The following is a 26,360-nucleotide window of genomic DNA, read 5'->3' as shown; positions in this document are numbered from 1 at the left end:
CGCTTACTGCACCCATAAATGGGGCCGATTCTATATATCATGCCTAAAATTACACCTAAGTGTATTCTAAATACGTGTGTAAATCTACGCGCAGTATTTAGAATATTCTTAGATGTAGTTCATGCAACTGAATCTACACACGTCCATTTATGTCAACGAAAAGCTGGTATAAATTCATGCACATAGATTTAAGCGCAGTGGCCCATATTTTATAACAATGCACGTAGATTTTGGAATGCCCACAAAACGCCCATTTCCATGCCCCTAACCACAACTCTTTTTGCCTGCGTGTGTTAGGATTTACACGCAGTACATTGCAAAATATGCTTAGCAATGTACGAGCGTAAATTCTAATTATTGCCAATTAGTGCTTGTTATAGCTTAAGAGCTGTTAATGTTTAACAGCTTGTTAAAACAATTAATCTATGCACATAGATATAGTGGAATTAGAAAAGGTGCAGAGAAGGGTGACGAAAATGATAACGGGGGTGGGACGACTTCCCTATGAGGAAAGGCTATAGCTGCTAGGGCTCTTCAGCTTGGAGAAAAGGCGGCTGAGGGGATACATGATAGAGGTCTATAAAATAATGAGTGGAGTTGAACGGGTAGATGTGAAGCGTCTGTTCACGCTTTCCAAAAATACTAGGACTAGGGGGCATGCGATGAAGCTACAATGTAGTAAATTTAAAACGAATCGGAGAAAATGTTTCTTCACTCAACGTGTAATTAAACTCTGGAATTCGTTGCCAGAGAATGTGGTAAAGGCGGTTAGCTTAGCAGAGTTTTAAAAAGGTTTGGACGGCTTCCTAAAGGAAAAGTCCATAGACCGTTATTAAATGGACTTGGGGAAAATCCACTATTTCTGGGATAAGCAGTATAAAATGTTTTGTTCATTTTTGGGATCTTGCCGGGTATTTGTGACCTGGATTGGCCACTGTTGAAAACAGGATGCTGGGCTCGATGGACCTTTGGTCTTTCCCAGTATGGCAATACTTATGTACTTATGTAGTTATAAAATATGCCTATAATTATGCACAAAATTGCGCATAACTCTAGGCGCGCTACATAGAATCTGGGGGAACGTGGGAGCTCTTAACGCCTGCTAAAGAGGAGGTGGTAAGTGATCCCATGGTAATATTTTTAAATTGGTGCAGGCTAATGCTAACATTAGAGCCCGAGCATTAATGAAACAAATTGAAAAAAATGCTTTTGATGGCCATGCTAGGAATGGGCTTAGTGCACAGGAAAGACCTGCGTAAGGACGCGTTAAGCCCATTTCTTATCACAGCTTAGTATAAAGGCCCCTAAGTGGTTTGGTGTTATTTTTACAGTAAAAGTGCACAAAAGACCATTTTATATTAGGTGGTGGTAACTAGGAAGGCATAGGTGGAGAGTAGGCGTGGACAGGTAGCATGTGGCACATACCACACACTAACCGGCACTTGTGTAGTTTATGCGAGTCCACTCTGTGGTAATTGTGCTAATGGACATTTTTTTACATGAAACAGCAGAGGGTCATGCTGGACACGTGCTTTGTCAACCCCTGATGCAGCCATTTTGCTGAAATGTGGATATGTCGGGTCTTTTTCAATAAAGAATTGGATTTCTTGGACTCCTGGTCTGCTTTGTGGTCTACTGCAGACCTGTACGGCCTCTATTTTGGTACTGTGCATTTTTTACATGGACTAGCAGAGGGACATGTTGGACACTCTCTCAGTAGTTGCTGCATTACATTTCCACCTATCACATGTTACATTTTTGTGTTAAGATATAGTAACTGCAACATCTAGCATGTTTTAGTAAAAGGGTCCCTTAGTGTTGCTATAACAACATTGACTCCCACTAAAGGCGGCCTCTGTTGTGTATACTCAGTACGTTTTTACTATGTGTATACCCAGTACGTTTTTACTAGCAAAAAAGGTGCCGGTACTCAAATGCTAGGCCACCCTTCAGGAGTGAGGTGATCACTGAGGGATCCACCCCACAATGGCTAGGCCCATTGCAACCAGTCACAGAATCTATGACAAGGCAGAATTGGTGTGTAGAGCCTGAGCTCTTTCATTAAAACTTGGGGTCCATGGGTCAATTTTAGCAGACAGTAGAAAAGGTGCCGGTACTCAGTACCCCCTCAAAAAAAGCCCTGTGTATACTGAACATTCTGTACTTAAAACAGACCAAAATTACCTGATGCGCTGTGAGTTGAATTCCTAATACTCTCCTGCTCATATCTGGTGTATTCACTGCCTGTGTCCACATCTGAACACACATCTAAGTCATCGTTGGTGGACACCTGGTCATCCGACACAAAAGATGTCCTATCGGACTGATCGGACTCAGAGATGGCACGGCTGCTTGAAGGAGTCATGGAAGGTTCCTGGAGTTTAGCTTGTAGATCCTCAATAATTTTATCCTTTTGCTGAAGCTCTTTGCTCAGTCTGTGGGTACACATAGCCAAAAGAGAACTGTGAATAAAATTCTGGGGCACACGTGATGGGTAGTCATGTGACCTATTTAGAGACCTATACCATCGCTGTTTATCTCATGTTTTCTCATTCTTAAAGCTTGTCATCACAAATCAGATCTTACATCACAGGCAGGTCATATAATAAAATAAAAGCATATAGAGAAATAAGAGTTTTAGAACGTATATTAGGGTAGGGCAAAGTAAAGTTAAGCATAAGAGAGAGCATGTTAAGAACGATTATGATGTGCCATCCAACTGTTTATCAAAAACTAGCGAGTTCCTGCAGCTTTCTAAGAGCAGTTTGTGAAAAGGGTGATTTTTAAGTTATGAACCAAAAGCTGCTTCAAAAAGTTATCCTTTTAGTAGTTTTCTGAAAATGAACAGATAGAAGTCTGGTGTAAAGTGACAGATTTCCATAGTTTTAGAACTGAAGCTGAGGTGGTCTTATTTCTAGTTCTTGTGGTTCCTTAAATGTTGGAATTACAATGCAAGCTTGCAGCAAGGAGGTTCAAGGAGTGGGAAGTCATACATGAGGTGAAACAACAGATGTAGGGTAGCGTGCAGCCTTTGTGAGCCTTGAAAGCCAGAGATTTTAAACTTGGCATGACAGAGCACAGAATCGGTGCAGTAACTGTATGACAGGAGTCATCTTAATGGACTTCTTGGCTCTTAGCATCATCTGCATGAGCTGTGGGCAATACCTGAGTTTTTTTGGAATCTTAATGTAAAGCGAATTGCAGCAATTCAAGCAGAAAATCATACAGGCTTGGATGACTATGACAAAAGCAGTGCTCTAAAAGAAGGGACACCGATGATGAATTTGACATTGCTGGAAGAATGATGATTTGGCTACTGTTAGGGTTCGAGGAGCTGATGCAAAAAAGTCCCCAGAAGCAACCGCCCGCTATTTCCAGCCCGGTAAAAATGACCGAGGTGGATAAAGCGGGCGATTCCCAAAGGAAATTGCATGCAAATAAGCTGATTACCAAACAGTGAGCAGCTCGGCAGGGGAAAGCACCAGCCAGAAGCGGAGCCAGGTTGACGGCGTGGGGGGAGCAAAAGCAGCATGAGAGCAGAATTCCGCTGGCACCGGCACACATTTTCAATGCAACACATTGAGAAAAAAATAGGCGCCAGCGACAGCAGAACTCCATTTTGGGGAGCGGCCGCTCCCCTGGCGCCTCTCCTAGCTACACCACTGGCACCAGCGCGTGGCTGCTACATGCATGCCCAGAAAAGCCTCCACAGCTACACGGCTTCCATATGCACCAGCTTTACACATACACAGCAAAACAGATCACTCATCTATTTCTGATGTGTAAAGCTAGCATGTATGAAAACCGTGTATGGTGGATCCATTTTTTAGATGACCTCTCCATCTCATGACAGCCAACACACACATGCCAGCTGTCTAGTGGGGACAGAAGAAAGACAGGAGCAGGGCAGCTGAAAACTAGTGTGGGGCAGCAATGGGGACCAGCTGGGGGGAGGATCCTGGCCCCTTGGCTTTTTCTATGTGTGGGTAAAGACCTCCAAGACGTATCATCTACCAGACCTGGGTGCCCTTCATCCTAGGCAGGGTGGAGTTCCTAAATGGGTCCTCTGTCCTACCCCAATCCCCAGAGAAGGGAATCTGGAAGCTCACCACACCAGAGGGACGCTGCGCTGGGTTCTGCACACTGACCAGCTGTTTATTCTCGAGTTCCTATGCCTTCTGCTCACTTCAGAGTCGGGGGGGGGGGGGGGGGGAAGGAAGGTTTGCCTTCTACTCGTTTTGGGAGGGGTGTCACCCTCCAGGCATTTCAAGCTCTGCGGAACCACGAAATCCTCTTCATCTTGAGTCTACCTCCACAATGCTGTGCAGCAGAATGCTACAGCTGTCCCAGACCTCATATAAAATTTATCATGCTAAAGGTAGGCGGGTCTTTCTGTGCATTGCTCATAAATGGCTGTGCATCCCTTGGAATGCACATTTGAATACTGCACAGCTCATTTGATTACATTAGCTTGCAATTTCCAGTGTCTGCTGCTGCAAATGGTAAGAAGCCCGCAGAGCCTCTTTGTGCATTCATCGCTAGATTCCCTGCTCGTTAAACTGGCTTGAACTGGTCAAAAAGTGCACCGCTTGACCAGTAAGTTTTATGCATCTCCCCCTGAGTTTCGAGCGTGGAAACAAGCACATATTCCAAGCCATATCTATGGGTAGCTACAGGAAGATGTGATAAAGGATAAAGGACCTTCAATCAAGACCCTTAAAGGAAATGGCCCAGAGTACTTGTAGAACAGGATCTCCCTCTACACACCTTCAAGGTCACTAAGGTCCTCCCAAGGAATTTCCCTAACCACACCCTTTCCAAAGGACATCACACGTTGTGATACCTGGAAAGTGAGCCTTCTCCGGAATGTCTCCCATGCTCTGGAATGCAGTCCTTGAAAGGCTTCACTTAAAACAAGACTATCCCTACTTCAGGAAGTAGGTGAAAGCTTGGCTCTTCAACCAGGCCTTTAACGGAAGAAGTAAGTGACACTGGCTGCACATATTATAGCAGGACGTGTTTATTCACTCCTACCCTAGCCAAGTTAATGTTCAAGCACCTTTCTGACCTCATTTGCAATTCTCTTTAACTAGTCTCTTATTTTCTTAATCCTGTTACTCTATCTTATCTGGGCAACATTCTGGGGAAGGGAGAGCCTATTCTGGAATTATGGGCTCCACCTTATCCAGGGTGGAACCAGGCTGCTGGCATCGGCATTTAAAAAGGAGGTAGAGCAACTTTTAAACTAGAACCTGGGGAAAGGCAGACAGTCGTTCAAAAGCGCATGGTTTGGAACAAGGTATCTTTCAAAGATATCACCAGAACAGGAAAGATAGGGTATCTGCTGCTGTGTGTGAGTTTAGCACTGCATTTTATTCGGAGGAACATATCACACAAAAATTTTGGAAAGCATCAGCCTTTTGAACTTAGTTTGTTGAAGCCTCCTTTGTCATTGGTGTAACCCCTGACGCAGGTGTGGTAGCACCGAAACACGGCCCGTGTCGGATCTTTCTTCAATCAAAGTTCACTATTAAAGGATTTTTTAATGAAAGAACTGTGTTCCCTTTTGTTTTTAAAGGCCCTTTGTGCTGTTTTTTTTGTTTGAGATTACAGTAGAGACTATAGTAGACAAACGGGCTCATTTTCAAAGCACTTAGCCTCCCAAAGTTCCATAGAAACCTATGGAACTTAGCCTCCCAAAGTGCTTTGAAAATATGCCTCCAGGCGTCTTTAAATAAAAAGCAGACAAAAGATTGCAAATTAACACTGTCAACTGCTGAGTAAGATGTAAATAGAAACAACAAACATAGTTTGAAATGTAAATATGCAAATACCAAAAGCCTAAGAAATAAGATGGGAGAGTTAGAATATATTGCACTAAATGAAAAATTAGATATAATAGGCATTTCTGAGACCTGGTAGAAGAAGGATAACCAGTGGGACATTGTCACTGTCACAATTATATCGTAGTGATAGGGAGGATCAAATTGATGGAGGAGTAGCATTGTATGTTAGTGCCTTGAATCAAATAGATTGAAAATTCTGTAGGAAACAAAATACATCTTGGAATCTCTATGGATTGAAATTCCATATATAAAGGGGAAAAGGATAGTGATAGGAGTGTACTACCGTCTGCCTGGCCAGGATGAACAGACATATGTAGAAATATTATCAGAAATTAGGGAGGCTACCAAACTGGGGAACACAATAATAATAAATGATTTCAATTACCCTGATATTGACTGGGTAAATGTAATATCAGGGCATTCAAGGGAGGTAAAATTCATTGCCAAAATCAAGGACTGCTTTATGGAGCAGCTGGTATGAAGCCAACAAGAAGAGGAAAAATTATAGTCCTTAGTAGAGCGCATGATCTGGTGCAGGAGGTAATGGTGCTGGGGCTGCTTGATAACAGTGATCATAATATGATCAGATTTGATTTCAGCTTTGGAGTAAGTACACACAGGAAATCCAAAACGTTAGCATTTAACTTTCAAAAAGAAGACTATAATAAAATGAAAAGAACGGTGAAAAAAAAAAAATTAAAGGAGCAGCTGCAAAGGTCAAAAATTTATATCAGGTGTGGATGCTGTTCAAAAATACCATCCTGGAATCCCAGGCCAAACATATTCCATGTTTTAAAAATGAGGAAGGAAGACCAAATGGGTTAAAGAGTGAGGTGAAGGAAGCTATTAGAGCTAAATCCTTCAGAATACAGAACAAAGATCCGACTGAAAACAATAAGAAAGCATAAGGAATGGCAAGTCAAATGCAAAGCGCTGATTAGGAAGACGAACAGGAACTTTGAAAAAATGATTGCATTGGAGCTAAAAACACATAGCAAACATTTCTTTAGGTATATTAAAAGCAAGAAGCTGGCAAAAGAATCAGTTGGACCGCTAGATGACTGAGGGGTAAAAGGGGCACTCAGGGAAGACAAAGCCACAGCGTAGAGATTAAATGAATTGTTTGCTTCAGTCTTCACTGAGGAAGATTTGGGAGAGATACCAGTGCCAGAAATGGTATTCAAATCTGACGAGTCATTGAGCTGGGTATGATATTTGAGGCTGGCATAGAGGCTGGAAAAAATATTAATTTTTTTTTAGGGTGGGAGGGGGTTAGTGACCACTGGGGGAGTAAGGGGAAGTCATCCCCGATTCCCTCCGGTGGTCATCTGGTCATTTAGGGCACATTTTTGTGGCTTAGTCGTAAAAAAAAAAGGACCAAGTAAAGTCGGCCAAGTGTTCCTCAGGGACGCCCTTCTTTATTCCCATTATCGGCCGAGGACGCCCATGTGTTAAGCATGCCCCAATCCCACCTTTGCTATGCTTCCGACAAACCCCCGTGAACTTTGGTCATCCCCGCGATGGAAAGCAGTTGAGGACGCCCAAAATCGGCTTTCGATTATGCCGATTTGGGCGATCCTGGGAGAAGGACGCCCATCTCCCAATTTGTGTCAAAAGATGGGCGCCCTTCTCTTTCAAAAATAAGCCTGATTGTGGAATTAGAAAAAGGTACAGAGAAGGGCAACGAAAATAATAAAGGGGATGGGATGACGTCCCTATGAGGAAAGGCTAAAGCAGCTAGGGCTCTTCAGCCTGGAGAAAAGACGGTTGAGGAGAGATATGATAGCGGTCTATAAAATAATGAGTGGAATGGAACGGGTAGACATGAATCGCTTGTTTACTCTTTCCAAAAATACTAGGACTAGGACTAGGGGCCACGCAATGTAAATTTAAAACAAATTGGAGAAAATATTTCTTCACTCAACATGTAATTAAACTCTAGAATTCATTGCCAGAGAATGTAATAAAAGCAGATAGCTTAGCAGGGATTAAAAAAGGTTTGGCTAGTTTCTTAAAAGAAAAATCTATAATCCATTATTAAAATGGACTTGGGGAAAATCCACTGCTTATTTTTAGGATAAGCAGCATAAATTGTATTGTACTATTTTGGGATCTTGCCAGGTATTTGCAACCTGGATTGGCCACTGTTGGAAACAGGATGCTGGGCTTGATGAACTTTCAGTCTGTGAAATATACATGCCCCAAAATGTTTGATTTAATGGGCATGTCCAAACCATATGCCCCAAAGAGGCCTCAAGATATCCACACTTCAAAAATGCTGGCGTTGCTTGAAGTTTTAAGAGTGCTTATTCCTAAACATACTCCAGGAGCCCTAATAGTGAAAAGATTGACCTAGTACTCTATAGTTGTTGCTTTCGGCACCTAACCTTTATACCGTTCAGGAAATCTAGACTGCCCCAATTTGACTGCCCCTATTTGACTGACTGTACATTTGTCCTTTAGATTGTAAGCTCCTTTGAGCAGGGACTGTCCTTCTATGTTAAATTGTACAGCGCTGCGTAACCCTAGTAGCGCTTTAGAAATGTCAAATAGTAGTAGTAGTAGTCTGTCCCAGTATGGCAATACTTATGTTCTTTTTGTGTTGACTAGTAAACAGTATACTATGCCATACTTTGTATTGTTGTTTGAATATTTTACTGCTGTAATTGTCTAGTGTTTATGTTTGACTTATTCTTGCTATACACTACCTTGCATGAATTTCTTCAAAAAGGCTGTTAATATACATACACACACAGATATACACATATACATACATACATGAACCAGTTTATATCAGAAGAGAAGGTAATACGGCAGGTAAGAACCCCAGAGAAGAAAAATATATTAGAGAAGGTCTGGGGTTAGTCACTGAGCTCTAGATAACATTTTACACATATAACTAGACCATTCAAATTGAAATTTGATAGTTACCTGAGTGCTAGTAATTCATGTCCTGACTTATCATCCACATCAGAATGTTCCCCTACAGAAAGAATACAAGATTTTTATTTTATTTTATATAATTTATTTGGAGGCTCATTTTCAAAGCACATAGACTTACAAATAGTAATCTGATAGTGTACTATCTGAAAATAATATTCAAAGCGGTTTACAGCATAAAAATACATACAAATTGGATTGAAGGTTGGGTTCCTTGAGAGCAGAGGTTATCCTTTCTGTCCCTGCTTTCAGCTGTGAGAAGTATTCCTTCCCCAGTGTAAAGAATAGGGATGGGCTGTTTGCAATTACATAGGAAAGGCCAACAATAAATCCCATGTCGTTACCGAACAAAAATGAGCAGAAAAAACAAAGACACTTCATGTTTTTCCATTTGTCAAAAATAATGCCCACTCTTTGGAAAGTGTGTGCACTATGTGCAGAGAGGGTGCGCACTTTCGGAAAGAATACACACTCTTTTCCGGATAACGCACCCATTCAAAACATTGATCAGAAAAAGAGTATACACCCTTTCCGAAAGAGTGCGTCCTCTTTGCACATAGTGCACACTCTTTCAAAAGAGTGGATACTCAACAACCTTGCATCTGTGATGACAAAATGGCCAAACAAAAACAAATAAAATGGAACTTCCCGGAAGCTACACAGGAAACACCATGAAATGAAAACTTTCTGGCTGGCCATCACTAATAAAGAATTATGCTGCCATTTTAGGTCCCTATTTTGGGGAATAATTTAATTTCAAAACATTCTATTTTGCCCTGAGTCTGGTCACTACATGTCCTTACTGACTGATAGATGAGCTCTCCACCTAAGAAGTAGAACTCTGATTTGGGAATTGAACCCGGGTCTTCTGCCTGGCAGTCTGCCACTGAGTGGTTCCATTCCCATTCTATGTATGCAACTTCCAGTCAAATGGAACTGGACCCCATTGAAATCCTCTCATTATGAGTCCTGCAATACAAGTCCCTTTGCTATGACAGTCAAAAAAGATAAGTCAACAAAAATACCTATCACAGAAGTCTCCTAATCTATTAGCAATCAGTTCCAGCCTAGTAGTACTACAGCTGTGCAGAAAACTTGAATTGGGTTCCCAGGTCCAGCTATCACTCAATGTGCCATCCAGGGTGAGGAATGTGAAGAGAACTCAAGTCCCAGTTCAATGTAACATCAACTATCTGGAACTAGGGTACACCTATACCAGTTTCTGAAAAGAACTGTAGTTTGTGGCTCCTGGCCAATGACCACCGCTGTAATGGGTAAGCTAAGGAAAATTATGCAAAACAGGGGAAATATCCCAAATATTTTATTTTTTGATTTGAGCTCTTGTTTTTTTTTTTTTGTTTTTTTAGTAGTAGTTCAAGGTGAGTTACATTCAGGTACTGTAGGTATTTCCCAGTCGCCAGAGGGTTTACAATCTAAGTTTGTACCTTGAATTGTCTTCACTCGAATCTTTTATGAAAACTCTCTACTCTTCATATTGGGCCTTGGACCATAGGAGCCAACTTTTCAAAATTAATGGGGGTGCTAAGCCCAAGGGAAATAACCCTTCCCTGGACAGATACAAGGAATTTTCTCAATACTGGGGGTGCTCAAGCACCCACAGAGTCGGCTCCAATGCCTTGGACCACTGTCTTAATTTTTTTTATTGAATTATAGTTCCTTACAATTCAAAAATTATGTGTTTGCCTGCATTACAGATAGTTTCCACTCAGGTCACTTCCCTATCGAAGCAGGAAAAATTCTCCTTGCTCCAATACCAAAGAATACTAAATCAAGTCTTGCTGAAGTCTCAAATTATAGACCTATAGAGTCTATTCCATTTCTTATTAAGGTTATGGAAGGAATTGTGGCCAGTCAATTAGTGGATTATATAGAATCTTATAATATTCTCCCTTCACCACTATCAGGGTTTAGAAAATATTTTAGCACCGAGACTTTGTTAACTTCTTTATATTCAGAGTCCAGAAGAGATATTAGCATGGGAGGTAGGAAGCTCATAATGTAGTTTCACACGTTTGCTGCTTTTGATCTCGTCGATCATGAAATCTTACTGAATTTGCTAACAAACTATAGTATTGCAGGTTCTGTACAGGGGTGGTTAACAGGCTTTTTAAAGAGTAGATCTTATCAAGTTAAGAAAGGAAATTTGTACCATTCTTTTGAATGGGTACCACAGTGTGGCATTCTGCAAGGTTCACCACTCTCTCCTATTCTGTTTAATCTGTTGATGGCTTATTTAGCAATTCGATTGACATCCGCAAGGTATAATACCTATATATATGCAGATGATGTAACAATTACTATATCTTTTGAAACTTCATTATCTTCCATCAACCAGATAATAGAGGAAGGTATTTATGTTCTTTTCAGTTGGTCATCAGCTTTCAAACTAAAGCTTAACAGTGATAAAACTGAATTTGTAGTATTGAGAAATACATATAAACTGTTCTGAGAGACCTCTATTATGATACACAGTATTTCTTACCAACTGGAACAACACCTAAATATATTGATTGTTATTTTTGATGAGCACCTAATGTTTGAATTCCAAATCAACTCATAAAGAAAGTTTTTCACACCCTAAGGAAATTAAGAAGGATTAGCTCCTTTTTAAATCAGTCAGCTTATAGGCTTCTGGTACAATCTTTAGTTCTGTCACACATGGACTACTGAAATGTTCTGTATATGGGACTAAATGAGGGTTTGCTATGAAGACTGCAGAACACTGCAGCATGTCTAATTTATCGACCATCCAGGTATGTGTCTGTTTCCTCACTCTTGAGAGAGCTTCACTGGCTCCCAGTTAAGTCTCTTATATTATTCAAACTTTGCTCCATGACCTTTTTTATAATTCATGGATATTAGAATATTTAGGGAACCTAATCCGTCTCTCAATTAGAAATTCAGCACCAGGATGTAGATTACCCTTGCTATTACAGTGCCCTAGCCCAAGGGGTGTTAAATATAAAACCCTGTTTAACAGAACAGTTTTCTATCAATCGCCATACTGGCGTTAAAAAATTGGTAAATTTTTCATTACTCTGCATTTAAGAAAGCCACCAAAACCTATTTCTATGACCAATTTTATAAATACATTTTCTTCTGATTATATTTCTTTCTGGATATAACATAGTAAGTGATGGCAGATAAAGCCCTGAACTGTCCATCCAGTCTGCCCAACTGTCACATTCATTATCAATTCAAGATTAAATCAACAATGAACATGATATTATATACTTGATCATGGTCTTCCTTTGGTGTTTCTGGGACATAGACCATAGGTCACCCAGCCCTGTGCTTAGGTTCCAAATACTGGAATTGCCCTTAAAGCCCACTCCAGTCTACGTGAATCAGTCTTTTCATTTGCGAGACACAGACCGTAAAAAGTCTGTCCGGCACTGTCCTCAAATTCCAAATTATTTTTAGTTGATGTATTTTCCAGGAGTTTGTCAAGCTTTTTTGGATTTTTGGCACCGCTTAGAACTCTTTGGGGTCATTGCGGTCTATAAGTGTAAAAAAGTAACTTGTCCAAAATCACAGAGTGTCAGTGGGATTTTTTTTTTTTTACCCTTTTTGGTTTAAGTTAATGCATTTCTTAACTAGCTTTCGGTAGCTGACATTCCCTTCCCAAGGTGTGAAATACAGAATATGGTATAAAGTTCAGACTCTTATTTCACAAGTAGTTCTTGGCAGTATGTCATGGTACTTTGATCAGGTCTTTATTTTGTTGTCTTCTGGTAGGTCGTTAAGATCTGACTTTTCTAAATGTCTGGATTTAAGATTAGTGACTTCAGTACATTACGCTATTACTTGAGCGGTAGCATTCTCATTTGCAGGAACGTTATTGTGGAACGCCTTGCCTGATCAGTTGCATATTATTTCTAGTACACAGCAATATAAGAATATGTTGAAAACACAGCTTTTTGTGTAGGCTTGCTTTTGATAGTTAACATACGGTTGGGATATTGTGACAGCAGTATTATTTGTTATGTATGTATTTGAAATTTTTAATATGTATTTTTTTATGGAAACTGCTTAGGGTATAACTTCAGTGTCTGCCCCCACACTGCCCTGGCCCTAAGCACAAAGATAGGGGAGAGCACATGACTTATGTGATTAACCATTTTGTCTTTCTAGGCAAGCTACAATAAAGATGGAGTGAACGGATGCAATAAAAGGAGACAAGAGCTGAGTGGCCTGTGCTGAGCACAGAGTACAGAAAGTGGGGTAATAACAGAGAGAGGCATCATGTAGACAATCCAACAACCATGAACAAATGTGGTGAGATGTATGTTTGGGTTTTGATGAGAGCACAGCAGTGGAAAGGGAGAGCAATGGAAAGGGCTTTGCTACTTAGATATATCATCATCATCTGCCAGAAATCAGGCTAGAATAATCCAGTATAGGCAGAACCAACTCTTCCAATCAAATCAGAGGTGCTTCTACCAGAACATCAGTGGAGAAGCTAACAGAAACTGGGAACAGCCTGACAAAGAACACGCAGTTCAGTTTTGGAAGAACCTGTGGGAAAGCAATAAAGATTATAACAAGAAAGATGCATGGTTAAAAGAACTGGAAACTGAAATGGCAGGAAAACTATGGCAATGATAGTACTTACATTTAAGACTAACTGAAAAAGGATCAAAGAAGATTACGAACTGGAGAGCACCTGGAAAAGACCAACTGCATGGTTTCTGGCTCAAACATCTGATTGGCTCACATCCAAGAACAGACAAATAGTTCAAAGGCATATTGCAATGAAAGCAGACTGAAGTCTGGCTGACAACTGGGAAGACCTACCCTCCTACATAAAGACCCAACAAAAGGTCTAAAACAACTATAGGCGAATAACCTGTCTGCCAACAATGTTCAAACTGCTGACAGGAATATTTCTGGACACAGTCCAGAACCACTTGGAGAGAAACAGTTTGCTTCCAGTGGAACAAAAAGGAAAATGTTGAAACACCAGAGGCACAAAAACATTAGCTTCTGATTCATAAAATGATCCTGAAAAACTGCAAATATCAAAAAGCAAATTAAATGTAGCTTGGATTGATAAGAAGAAGGCCTTTGACTCTGCCACAAAGTTGGATTTTGAAATGCCTGGCAATAGCTGGAGTGAGGTAAAAAAAAAAACCCCAGAAAAACAGAAAGCAGTGGAAAATGGAACTGTCAGTTGGCAGTGAAGTAGGAGGTCAGATGAACCTCAGAAAAACAATATTTCAGGGATACTTGCTCTCACCTTTGCTGTTTGTGATTGCTATGATTCCACTGTCAGCCATACCGAGAAATATAGCCTTAGGCTACCAGATTGGAAAGACATCTCCCAAAATTTCGCTTTTATTGTATATGAATGATTTGAAGCTCTATGGAAAATCAGAACTGGAAATCAAATTGCCCATCCACATTTTCAGTGAACATACTGCCGTGGAATTTGAATTAGACAAATGTGCCACCCTAGCTGTGAGAAAGGGGAAAATGGTTGATATCAAAATCATAGAAATGCCCCATATTAATCATCATGGGATTGGACAGTGAAGGAGCCTACAAATATTTGGGCATCCTACGGGCAAGAAAACATCAATATGCCATGGTAAAGAACACAACAACCAAAGATTAAATCAGAAAGGTTAGGAAAATCCTGAAGGCTAACTCAATGGGGGAAAATACAGTCAAACATATCAATATCTGGGCCATACCTGCCATTAGATACAGGCAGGAACTGTATATTGGACTAAGGCAGAACTAAATATGTTGGATCAAAAACTATGAAAAATAATGATGACCATCAACCATGCTCTGCATTCCCAAACGATGTTGACAGGCTTTACTTTCCTTGAAGCATAGATGGAAGAAGGCTGCTGATGTGCTACAAACTGCAAGAGGAGAAATGAGGCCTGACTGTCTACATTAACAATAGTGAAGAGGATGCACTAAAATTAGAAAATCAACAAGGCTTACTTAGGAGCAAAGAAACCAAGCAGCTCTACAGAGAAGAACAAGTAAGAATTGAAGAGAAAAGTGGAACAATAAACCACTCCATGGATAATGTATAACAGACACTGAAGGAAAAGTCAACAAATCCAAAATGTGGCAGTGGCTGGTCAAAATAACCCTGAAGAAAGAAACCAAAGGAATTATCATGGCAGCACAGGAAGAAGCACGTTGAACAAATGCAATAAAGACTGAAATTGAGAAAATATCCAATGACAGCAAGCATCACCTGGGCAAAGTTGTTGAATAGACTGTGGACTATCCAGTCACTGGCTGTAAAAAAAAAAATCACCCAGACTGACTACAAGGTTGCAGCCACGATTATACTTTTGGCAGATATTCCAGTGTTATTTGCCTGTAACCACAAATTGGTGGGACCTCAAAATTGAAACCGTGGTGGAAAATCAACAAGCCAAAATTCTCTGGGACATCAGGCTAGAGACAGACAAACACCTGCCACACAATACACCCGCTATCGCTGTGGTGTGGATCTTAGAGGTGGCAAATACCAGGAGACAACCAAGTTCAGTACAAACAGTTGGAGAAGATCACAAAATATCAAGACAAAGACTGAAGTGAAGCAACTCTGGCGAAGACTTGCATTTGTGGTCCCTGTAGTAAGTGGCACTTTTGGAGCAATATCAAAAGACCCGAAACACCTGAACATACTGGACATTGACAAAATCACCATGCACTACCTGGAACTGCCCACATTCTGTACCAATAGCTCAGAACATCCTATGTTCTTTGGAAGGACTTGATATTCAGAGTGCCAAATTCAGCCACGAGCATCTGGCAGGCTGTGTGAAGCCATAATATATAGATGATAGATATCAGCAGATGAGAACTACTTGCTTCACCTAGTCAGTCCATTTGAGACTGACTAGTCTTCTGTCACATATTGTATTCAATCTGAGTCCTCTCCCTTCCTCCATCTCTGTTACAGTTCCTTTGATTTTTTCCTTATGCATGTTTGAATTTGGTCACTATTTTGGCTTTTACAACCTCTTCTGGAAGTCTGTTCTAAGTCCTCACGTCCTCACAGTGAAAAAATCATTTTATCACATTCCGAAATGTTACAGTATAGACTGCCAAAACCAACCCAATAGCATACAAAAGTGACAAAGCAAATTTACACCTGTTCTGAAAATGGTGTACACTTGTGTGGATAACCTGATAGCGCAGTGGGCTGACAGAACCTGGGGAACCGGGTTCAACTCCCACCGCAGCTCCTTGTGACTCTGGGCAAGTCACTTGACCCTCCATTGCTCCAGGCACAAAAACTTACATTGTGAGCTCACTAGGGACAGAGATAGTACCTGCACATAATATATATAAACCGCTTTGGTTGTACCACAGAAAGGCAGTATATCAAATCCCTTTACTTTTTACCCTTTATTAAAAAAAAAACCCCAACATGCATGTACATTGCAATTCTGCCCTGCTCTGCTCAGGTTCTGCCCTCAGGAATGCCTATGCACAGGACTGTATAAATGTAGATAAACTTTGTGTGCACACTTTTTATGTGTGTATGTGATCATGCCATCTTATAAAAGCACTTTTCCATATGTAAAACATCTTTTACATAAGGAAAACGTCAGTGCCGTAGCGAGGGCAGCTGACACCCAGGGTGGGTCACTGCTGCGCACCCCCCCGGGGTGCAGCACAGTGCACCCTCCCCCCCTCCGGAGCGCACCCCCCTGGAGCGCGTACTTACGAGGGAAAGCGACGAGGGGAAGCGGCGAGGGATGGGCGGGAGGGCCGAACCACCCCGAGTGCATGTCGCTGGGAGCTGCGTCGGCTCCGTTGGTTCCCTGCTCTCTCTGTCCCGGAACAGGAAGTAACATGTTCTGGGGCAGAGGGAGCCGACACCCCCCCAGCGGCATGCCCCCGGGGCGGACCACCCCACTGCCCCCCCTTCCTACGCCACTGGAAAACGTTTCATAAAATTATCTCCTAAAAATAGTACAAAAATACTCCAATAATACAACAGCATTCGTGGTTATGGGAAGAGACATATATATATTATGCGGGCTTGGGAGAGAGACATGCACATATCAAACAGGCTTGGGAAGTACCAAGTATGCCACAAATATGTGCTGCCCCACTTACGGCGGTTGAGTTTGCCAGCCAGCCTTTCTGCCAAATGATTTCCTTTTGTTAGCTGCTCCCGAAAGCTCTTCCCCATGTAATAGTCAATGTCATTTGCTCGCAGAAGCTCTTCAAAGGACTTGATGGTGTCTCCCAAATGCTGGGTGAGTATGTGGCAAACGCCTCTCCCTTCTCGTAGCTTCTGGCGTAGGTGGGACAGCTCACGGGCCTGAGCCTGGATCAGGGTGTCATACCTCCTAAAACAGAAGGACACAGAGACAGGCTTGAGTTTAATTGGTGATGGACCCGAGTTTGCTCTGTGCCAATCACATAATGACTCGGTATATGCTAACCTTCGTCCAAATAATTCTGACAATTTCAAGATGGAAGGAAGCATGTAGTGTATGGAGTAGAAGGTAAAGTCAAACAACAAAGAGTGGAAACTAGATCAAGCTCTTTGAAAACAGATTCAGGGCTCCAAAGTTCACTTTGGAGCGCTGAGTCTGTTTTCAAAGACCTGATCCAGTTCCACTCCTTGTTGTTTAACTTTTGGGCTCATTTTCAAAACAGAAAAATGTCTAAAAAGTGGCATAAAGCAGCATTTGGACGTTTTTCTCACAAAAATGTCCAAATCAGTATTTTCGAAACCTATTTTTAGATGTTTTTCTATGAAGTCCGTCAGAAGTGCGTCCAAATCTCAAGGAGGCGTGTAAGGGGTGTGTTCAGGGCAGGTCTTGGGTGTTCCTAAGACTTAGACATTTTTCAGCCATAAAGGAACAAAACAAAATCGTCCAGGACTAAAACTTAGATGTTTTGAGCTAGACCTGTTTTTACAACGAATAAGGCACAAAAAGATGCCCTAAATACCCAGATGATCACTGGAGGGAATCAGGGATGACCTCTCCTTATTCCCCCTGTGGTCACTAACCCCTTCCCACCCCCCAAAAATGTGATGAAAAACACTACTTGCCAGTCTCTATGCCAACCTCAGATGTTCTACTCAGATCCATTGGAACAGCATGTAGGTTCCTGGAGTTGTCTACTGGTGAGTGCACTGCAGACAGGTGGACCCAGGCTCCTACCTCCCCCTACCTGTTACACTTGTGGATGAAACTATAAGCCCTCCAAAACTCACCAGAAACCCACTTTACCCACATACAGGTGCCCCCTTCACCTGTAATGGCTATGATAGTGGTGTATAGTTGGGGGTAGTGGGTTTTGGGGGGTTCAGCAGACAAGGTAAGGGAGCAATGGTGAGATCTCCAACTTCCTACGCCTACCTCCTAAGGCCCATTTCCTTCTGTACCCAATTCCTCCTATGTTCAATTTACTTATCCGTTAACCCTATTAATATTACATTTACTACAAATTGTATATTCTTCTTACGACTTTGTAATTCTTTATATTGCTACTATGTAAGCCGCATTGAGCCTGCCATGTGTGGGAAAGCACGGGGTACAAATGTAATAAATAAATAAACATGTACCTGGGAGCATTTTATGAAGTCCACTGCAGTGCTCCCTAGGGTGCCCTATTGCTTTCCAGGGATGTCAGGGGGACCAGTCTACTAAAAATGCTGGCTCCTCCTACATCCCAATATCTTGATTTTGTGCGTTTTGCATTTGGACGTTTTTTTTTTCAAAAATGGACCAAAAAACAAAACGTCCAAATCCCAAAACCTTGTTCAAAATGGTATTTTAGAAATAAAAGATAGATTTTTTCTTTTTTGAAAATGACCTTCTTTCCTATTCAGATTTTAGACGTTTTTTGCAAAACGTCCAAAGTTGGATTTAGACGTCATATCAAAAATGCCCCTCTTTGTCTACTTCATGGGACCTTTGTGTTCTTTCCACTCTTTGTGGGGTTCTTTTGCACTTGGAGTAGAAGATAGGAATTATCTGCTTGCTGTCTGGCTATCTCCTTTAGTTGAGATTTTGAAATTTTAGCTTTTAAAAAACCCCCCATTTAAAATCCATATCGGGGGAAAAGAAAAAATCAGACCACGAGCAATTTCATCACCCCTAAGATCAGAGCAAATTCTGAGGATGGCAATAACCCTATAGCTACTGATTATAAGAACTAGGATAATCTCATGGACACAGGAATTTAATATCTAAATATAACATAGTTGTGTATACTGTACTGTCATTGATCAATAAAAGTATTTACTTGAGATAGTGCTTCCAGCCACCTCTTTATTCAGCACATAATCATTGCATCTAGCAAGATAGTACCATTTAGCTGTAGTGCTACACTGATAACATGTCCATATTAAAAACAATGAATCCTGGACCAACCCTGTGGTTCAGGCCATTAGTGCTCCATGCTGTTTGGATTCCTTGTCTGTCAGGGCCATTTGGGGCTGGCCACAACTCGGAGGTGAGGTCAGACTTGGTGAGAGGGGGAAGATGGTTGTTAGTACTGTGGCAGTCCCTGAGTGGCACTTAGGATGTGCCTTGGAGGATATATACCCTCTGGTCATCAGACTGACATGGATCCCATGAGTTACATAGGCAGGCCATTTTAGGAAGGCAGAAGGGTGAAGCAGCAACCAAAAACACTGATTAACCCCCCCCCCCCCCAGAAGAGATTAAAAAGAAGAAAAAGAAAACCATTTGGTCCCACACCTGCCCTTAATACACAAGCTCTCACATACTTAAAGAGCTTTTAACTGACTGATTTTTCTTGTCAACAGTAACTTTCAAAGTCTGTATGCAGGATTCTCTTTAGAAGCTTTGGGGCCGAAACTCAACGACCTGATATCAGGTTAAATATATCTGGATTTTCGCCCTCTGCACTCGACTGAAACGGCACTCTCTAAAGTTTGCAATGACCTGCTCCTGGCCAAATCCAGAGGTCACTATTCCATCCTCATCCTCCTCGATCTTTCCGCCGCGTTTGACACTGTCAATCATGACTTACTTCTTGCCACGCTGTCCTCTTTTGGGTTCCAAGGCCCTGTCCTCTCATGGTTCTCCTCTTATCTCTCCCACCGCACCTTCAGGGTACACTCCCATGGATCTTCCTCCACTCCCATCCCACTATCTGTTGGAGTTCCCCAGGGTTCTGTCCTTGGACCCCTTCTCTTCTCAATCTACACCTCTTCCCTGGGCTCGCTGATCTCGTCTCATGGTTTTCAGTATCATCTTTATGCTGATGACACCCAGCTATACCTCTCCACACCTGACATCACTGCGGAGACTCAGGCCAAGGTATCGGCCTGTTTATCCGACATTGCGGCATGGATGTCCAACCGCCACCTGAAGCTGAACATGTCCAAGACCGAGCTCCTTGTCTTTCCTCCTAAACCCACTTCTCCTCTTCCTCCACTCTCTTTCTCTGTTGATAACACCCTCATCCTCCCCGTCCCATCTGCCCGCAACCTCGGAGTCACCTCCGACTCCTCCCTCTCCTTCTCTGCGCATATCCAACAGACTGCCAAGACCTGTCGCTTTTTCCTCCTCAATATCAGCAAAATTTGCCCTTTCCTCTCTGAGCATACCACCAGAACTCTCGTCCACGCTCTCATTACCTCTCGCCTCGATTACTGCAACTTACTCCTCACCGGCCTCCCACTCTGCCATCTATCCCCCCTTCAATCCGTTCAGAACGCTGCTGCACGTCTTATATTCCGCCAAAACCATTATACTCACACCACCCCTCTCCTCAAATCACTTCATTGGCTTCCGATCAGATATCGCATACAATTCAAGCTCCTCCTCCTTACCTACAAATGCACTCAGGCCGCGGCTCCTCACTACCTCTCCACCCTCATCTCCCCTATGTTCCCGCCTGCAACCTCCGCTCACAGGACAAAGCCCTTCTCTCAGTACCCTTCTCCACTACTGCCAACTCCAGGCTCCGCTCATTCTGCCTTGCCTCACCCTATGCCTGGAATAATCTTCCTTTACCCATACGCCAGGCCCCCTCCCTACCCATCTTCAAATCTCTGCTTAAAACTCACCTCTTCAATGCTGCCTTCGGCGCCTAACCGCTCGAGAAATATAAAATACTCCAATCTAACCACCCTATCAGATTAACTGTTCACTCGTCCTCTAGATTGTTCACTTGTCCTTAGTTTGTTCTCTTGTCTTTTAGATTGTAAGCTCTTTGAGCAGGGACTGTCCTTCTATGTTTGAATTGTACAGCGCTGCGTAACCCTAGTAGCGCTTTAGAAATGATTGTTGTTGTTGGATACATTTTACTAGAATTCAGTGAACACATCCAGTTAGCTTTAGAACAGCTAATGTAAGGCCCAACTCAACCAGCTACTTTTAACCAGATACTGCTGGTATTCAGCTCTATCTAGCTAAAGTCTAACTCTGCCCCTATGTGTTTCCAAGCTCAACCCAGACATAACCACCTAATTTGTGCGGCAAACAAGTTTTCTAAAAGGACAAGCTTATTACTAGCTTATGAGGAAAAGCAGATATGTTCTACAACAGGGGTGGGCAACCTGCAGCCCACAGACCGCATGTCATCCGCCACTGAATTTTATGCAGCCTGCGAGACCATGGGAAGTATACACAGAAAACGGCCTGCAAACGTCATAATAATAATAACAATAAAAAAATGGAATTCATACCTCAGTTGAACAACATCGAAACAAAGGAAAAAATGAGCAGAATAAACCTTCACTACTAATCAATAGACAATTAAGAAAAATCAACCTTGTCCCTGATCTTACTGATCCCTATCAAATAATCCAAATAGGATATACAAATGCAAGATTAGCCATCAACAAGGCAACAATATTAACAGATTGGATCAAAGATGACAACCTAGACCTACTGATTATAAATGAAACATGGATCCACAATCTTAATGACCCAATACTACTAGATCTCTGCCCTCCAGACTATAAAATTTCTCACTGGTCAAGAATTAGAAAAAGAGGAGGCATTGCAATAATTTACAAGTCACAACTCACTATAACAACTATATCTGATTCCATGACACCACAGATAGAGAAATTGCCTCAATTATTATTAAACATCCTTCCTTGTTTGATCATCTAAACATCATGTTATTTTATAGACCACCAGGAAACTGGCAAGAATGCCAGCCTTATCTCACGGATTTCATCTCGAATGCCTGCGTGTCTAATTCTAATCTCCTCATATTGGGAGACATAAATTTGCATCTTGAAGACCTCAATGCAAAGAACACACAAAATTGCAGGGAATTCTTCAAACTATGGGAATTCAATTGGACTAATACTCAAGCAGCACATGTTAAAGGCCACACATTAGGTCTATTCACATATAAATTCTCTTCTGACCATACCTTTACAATAACAGATACAAACTGGTCTGAAGTACCATGGTCAGATCACTTTAAATTAAATATATCTATGCATTGGCGGATAAAAAATCTGATCCAGAAGCAGGAGCGACAAACTCACCACAAGGGGTCAAATCGATCCGATACTTTTTTGGCAGAAGTTCTATGTGAATGACTGGACTACTCAAACTGATTCCAACCAATATCTTCTAAATTGGTATAACAGATGCAAATACATACTTGAAGCAATAGCACCATTACAAATAAAAACATCACGAAGACATAACTCACTTCCTTGGTTCAACGATGAGCTGAAAAAATTAAAAACTCAAACAAGAAGACTTGAACGTGCATGGAATAAAATGAACAAATGTTCACCGCGTGGAAACTAATGTTAAGGAAATACAAATACACCATCAGACAGACTAAAAGGTCATTCTATAAATCCAAAATTGGACCACATTACAAAGATTTACACAAGTTATTCCAATCTGTTCATAACCTACTAGATGTTACGCCGGTCACCTCAACTAATTCTGATACTCCATCAGCAAATGATCTAGCCACTTATTTCAATCAAAAAATCATCAAATTAAGACCCACCTTATCAACTAACTCTTCTAATTACGAAACATTTATTGATTACTTAGACCTAATTACTGACGAATATCCAGCTGACCGGATATGGACAAATTTCAACTCCCTAACTGAGGATACAGTCACCCAAACGATCAATAGATTTACCAAATCCCATTGTAAACTAGATGCTTGCCCTAGCCATTTAATAAAATCTGCTCCTCAACGTTTTTTAATCAATCTCACCTCCTATTTAAACCATATGTTCCAACATGGATCCTTTCCTGCTGACAAAGGTAATATATTACTTACTCCAATTCCCAAAGACCAGAAGAAAATATTAAATGACATAACTAACTATCGCCCAGTTGCATCCATCCCTCTTGTAGTCAAATTAATGGAAAGCTTAGTAACTAAACAACTTAATGATTACTTGAGTAAATTCTCAGTATTACATGCATCCCAATCCGGATTTCGTGCTAATCACAGCACTGAAACAGTTCTTATAACACTCCTAACTAAATTCAAACAAATTATCGCAGCTGACAATAATGTTCTACTCCTCCAATTCGACATGTCTAGTGCGTTTGACATGGTTAACCATGGTGTTCTATTAAACATCCTTGAATACTTTGGATTGGGTGGAAACGTATTGAACTGGTTCTACAAATTCCTAACTGTAAGATCTTATCAAGTGGTATCTAAGTCGACCATTTCCTCACCATGGAGACTTGGATGTGGAGTGCCTCAGGGCTCGCCGCTTTCACCAATTCTCTTTAATTTAATGATGTTGCCACTAGCCAAATCACTATCCAATCAAGGCCTAAACCCATATATTTACGCCGACGACATCACAATATACATTCCATTCAAGAACAACTTATCAGAAATTACAGATAAAATTAATACCAGCTTCCAAATCATTAACTCATGGGCTGATGTTTTCCTACTTAAACTCAATGCAGAAAAGACTCAATGTCTTATCTTATCATCGCAGTTTAACAAGACTAATTACGCCAATATTAATTCACCATGCCACACTCTCCCTATTGTGAATAACTTAAAACTCCTGGGTGTTACTATTGATCAAAATCTCACCCTTGATTGCCATGCGAAGAATGTGACAAAGAAAATGTTTTTTGCTATGTGGAAGCTGAAAAGAGTGAAACCTTTTTTCCCAAGGGAAGTATTCCGCAAACTAGTGCAATCACTAGTACTGAGCCACCTGGATTACTGTAACTCCATTTTCGCAGGATGCAAAGAAAAAACCATTAAGAAACTCCAGACTGCGCAAAATACCGCAGCTAGACTCATATTCGGAAAGGCGAAGTATGAGAGCGCCAAATCCCTCAGAGAAAAATTATATTGGCTTCCACTAAAAGATCGAATTGCATTCAAGGTTTGCACCTTAACCCATAAAATCATCCATGGAGAAGCTCCATCATACATGTCAGACCTAATTGACTTACCTGCACGAAACATCAAAAGTTCATCACGTACCTTCTTAAACCTCCACTACCCCAATTGTAGAGGACTCAAATACAAATCACTACACGTAACTACCTTCAAATACCTCTGCACAAAATCATGGAATAAACCACCAAATGCTATAAAAACAATGCATGACTTGACAACCTTCCGGAAGTTATTGAAGACGCACCTGTTCGAAGAGACTTACAATAAAAATCCTCCTTAATGACTTGATTCCATTCTATATCTAAACCAACTAATACTGATCCCTTCTAATTTGATTATGTTTTTTTTTTTGTTACATTTGTACCCCGCACTTTCCCACTCATGGCAGGCTCAATGCGGCTTACATGGGGCAATGGAGGGTTAAGTGACTTGCCCAGATTCACAAGGAGCTGCCTGTACCTGAAGTGGGAATCAAATTCAGTTCCTCAGTTCCCCAAGACCAAAGTCCACCACCCTAACCACTAGGCCACATTATCACTATTGGTCATTATATCTTACCTGTTTTATTTTGTGTTATGTAAATAATTCTACTGACCTATTTACCTAATTTATTACACAGTAATATGTTAAATTAGACCATACCTCTTACTCTGTTTATCATTATACCTTTTGCAACACAGTGTAAGCCATATTGAGCCTGCAAATAGGTGGGAAAATGTGGGGTACAAATGCAGCAAATAAATAAATAAATTAACCAGAGTTTTGTTGTCATGAAGAAAACAACAATGTGACAAGATTGACAGTTTTAGCAACTATTTACGACGACAGAAATATATGGTAACAGGCCATTCTGGTAATAATATATGTTCATTCAGTCATCACATTGAGTTTTATTGCAAGTGACTTATATGGCATGATTGTTAATTTTCTGTTTGTGGCCTGCTAGGGATAGTGCTGACATTCATGCGGCCCTCTATGTATAAAGATTGCCCACCCCTGTTCTAGACCATAAAAATAATTCTTGGCAAGTCTTTCCTACCCGGGCCATGTGGACGATCTAAGCTGGTCTGGTGGCATCCCATCCTGCCTGGGCTTCTGTAGCTGAGTCTCTAGCAGAGATACCCTCTTGATGAGCTTCTGCAGGTCCTTTTCAGAGCTAGACAATGGCCCAAGGCTGTCTGAGTGCCAGCCCTCATCCTCATCTGTAACACTATGAGCTGGAGAGTCTTTGATTGTGACACTGCCCTTCATCCCCTGGAGTTCGTCCATGCCAGTGCGGAGGTCACCGGCAGGAACATGGCTCTGCAGCTTGTGGATCAGCTGTTCTGACCTATACAGCTGCCTCCTAAGCTCTTTGATGTGTTGGTGTAAAGATGGCACATCCACAGATATATCCCACTCTATCAACTCCTTGTGTGACCCAAGTTTGCATTTTGTGGGTGTTGCTGCAGAACCACAGAACTTATACCGAGAGTTCATCTTTTCTATGGTTTTAGCTTCTGTCAAGAAATCTTCCTTGTCATTGCATTCTGAAGAAACAAAGAAAGACTTGAAATTACCAAGAGCAGATCTGGATAACAGGCAAACAGTATTTTTCTTATGTTATGTGGTACGATGGCGGCTAGTTCTGACCCAATGCATACACACTGTATAAGAAAATGCAAGCAGCCATCCTGTTGCTTAATCTAGAGGCTGAATAAAGACTTACAGCTCCTGAGTTCAAATATATCCTGAGTTCAAATATATCCTGGAGATGCATGACAAATTCAGTTCTGTCATGTATCTCCATATGACAAATACTCATATATCACAATGCACTATACAACAGAATACTTATGAGTCATACTAGGCTTCTACCATCTTTACACTCTATCTCTGTTAGGTGCTTTCCTAGGCACTCTTTATATTAGAATTTGACTACTGTAACAGTGTTCTTGCTGGGCTCCCTCTCTCCTCATCATAATCTTAACAGTCACACAACTTGGCCACATAGCCACTCTTACAGCTCCCTTTGTACTTCACCTCCCCATCTTTTCACTGTCCCTAGCTTACAGTTCTAGATGTAACTTTTACATATCTGCATGCTTTAGTTCCCACCTACTTCTCATCTCCTGCTTTTGTCTTCATTGCTCCCATCCCCCAACAGCTGATGCAAGGCTAGTGGGCATCTTAGGCAAACCTTCAGTCTTACACCCT

The 26,360-nt window shown here is 41.4% G+C and overlaps 1 protein-coding gene across 6 annotated transcripts in view; it reads right to left on the bottom strand.

The window, feature by feature from the left end:
* PDE4DIP (phosphodiesterase 4D interacting protein) overlaps nucleotides 1-26,360 on the bottom strand; it is a 310,072-nt gene that overhangs the window by 52,741 nt on the left and 230,971 nt on the right. For all 6 annotated transcript variants that reach the window (XM_030207593.1, XM_030207594.1, XM_030207591.1 and 3 more), the window contains 4 exons: nucleotides 25,204-25,693; nucleotides 16,911-17,146; nucleotides 8,778-8,829; nucleotides 2,185-2,435 (listed from right to left, as the gene is read on the bottom strand). In XM_030207593.1, the coding sequence (XP_030063453.1) occupies nucleotides 2,185-2,435; nucleotides 8,778-8,829; nucleotides 16,911-17,146; nucleotides 25,204-25,693 (1,029 nt within the window). The remainder of the gene's footprint in view (nucleotides 1-2,184; nucleotides 2,436-8,777; nucleotides 8,830-16,910; nucleotides 17,147-25,203; nucleotides 25,694-26,360) is intronic.

This window comes from Microcaecilia unicolor, chromosome 6, assembly GCF_901765095.1.
Source record: "Microcaecilia unicolor chromosome 6, aMicUni1.1, whole genome shotgun sequence".
Taxonomy (NCBI): Eukaryota; Metazoa; Chordata; class Amphibia; order Gymnophiona; family Siphonopidae; genus Microcaecilia; species Microcaecilia unicolor.
Note: the sequence above shows the minus strand (reverse complement) of the source record. Positions and strands in the feature narration are given on the sequence as shown.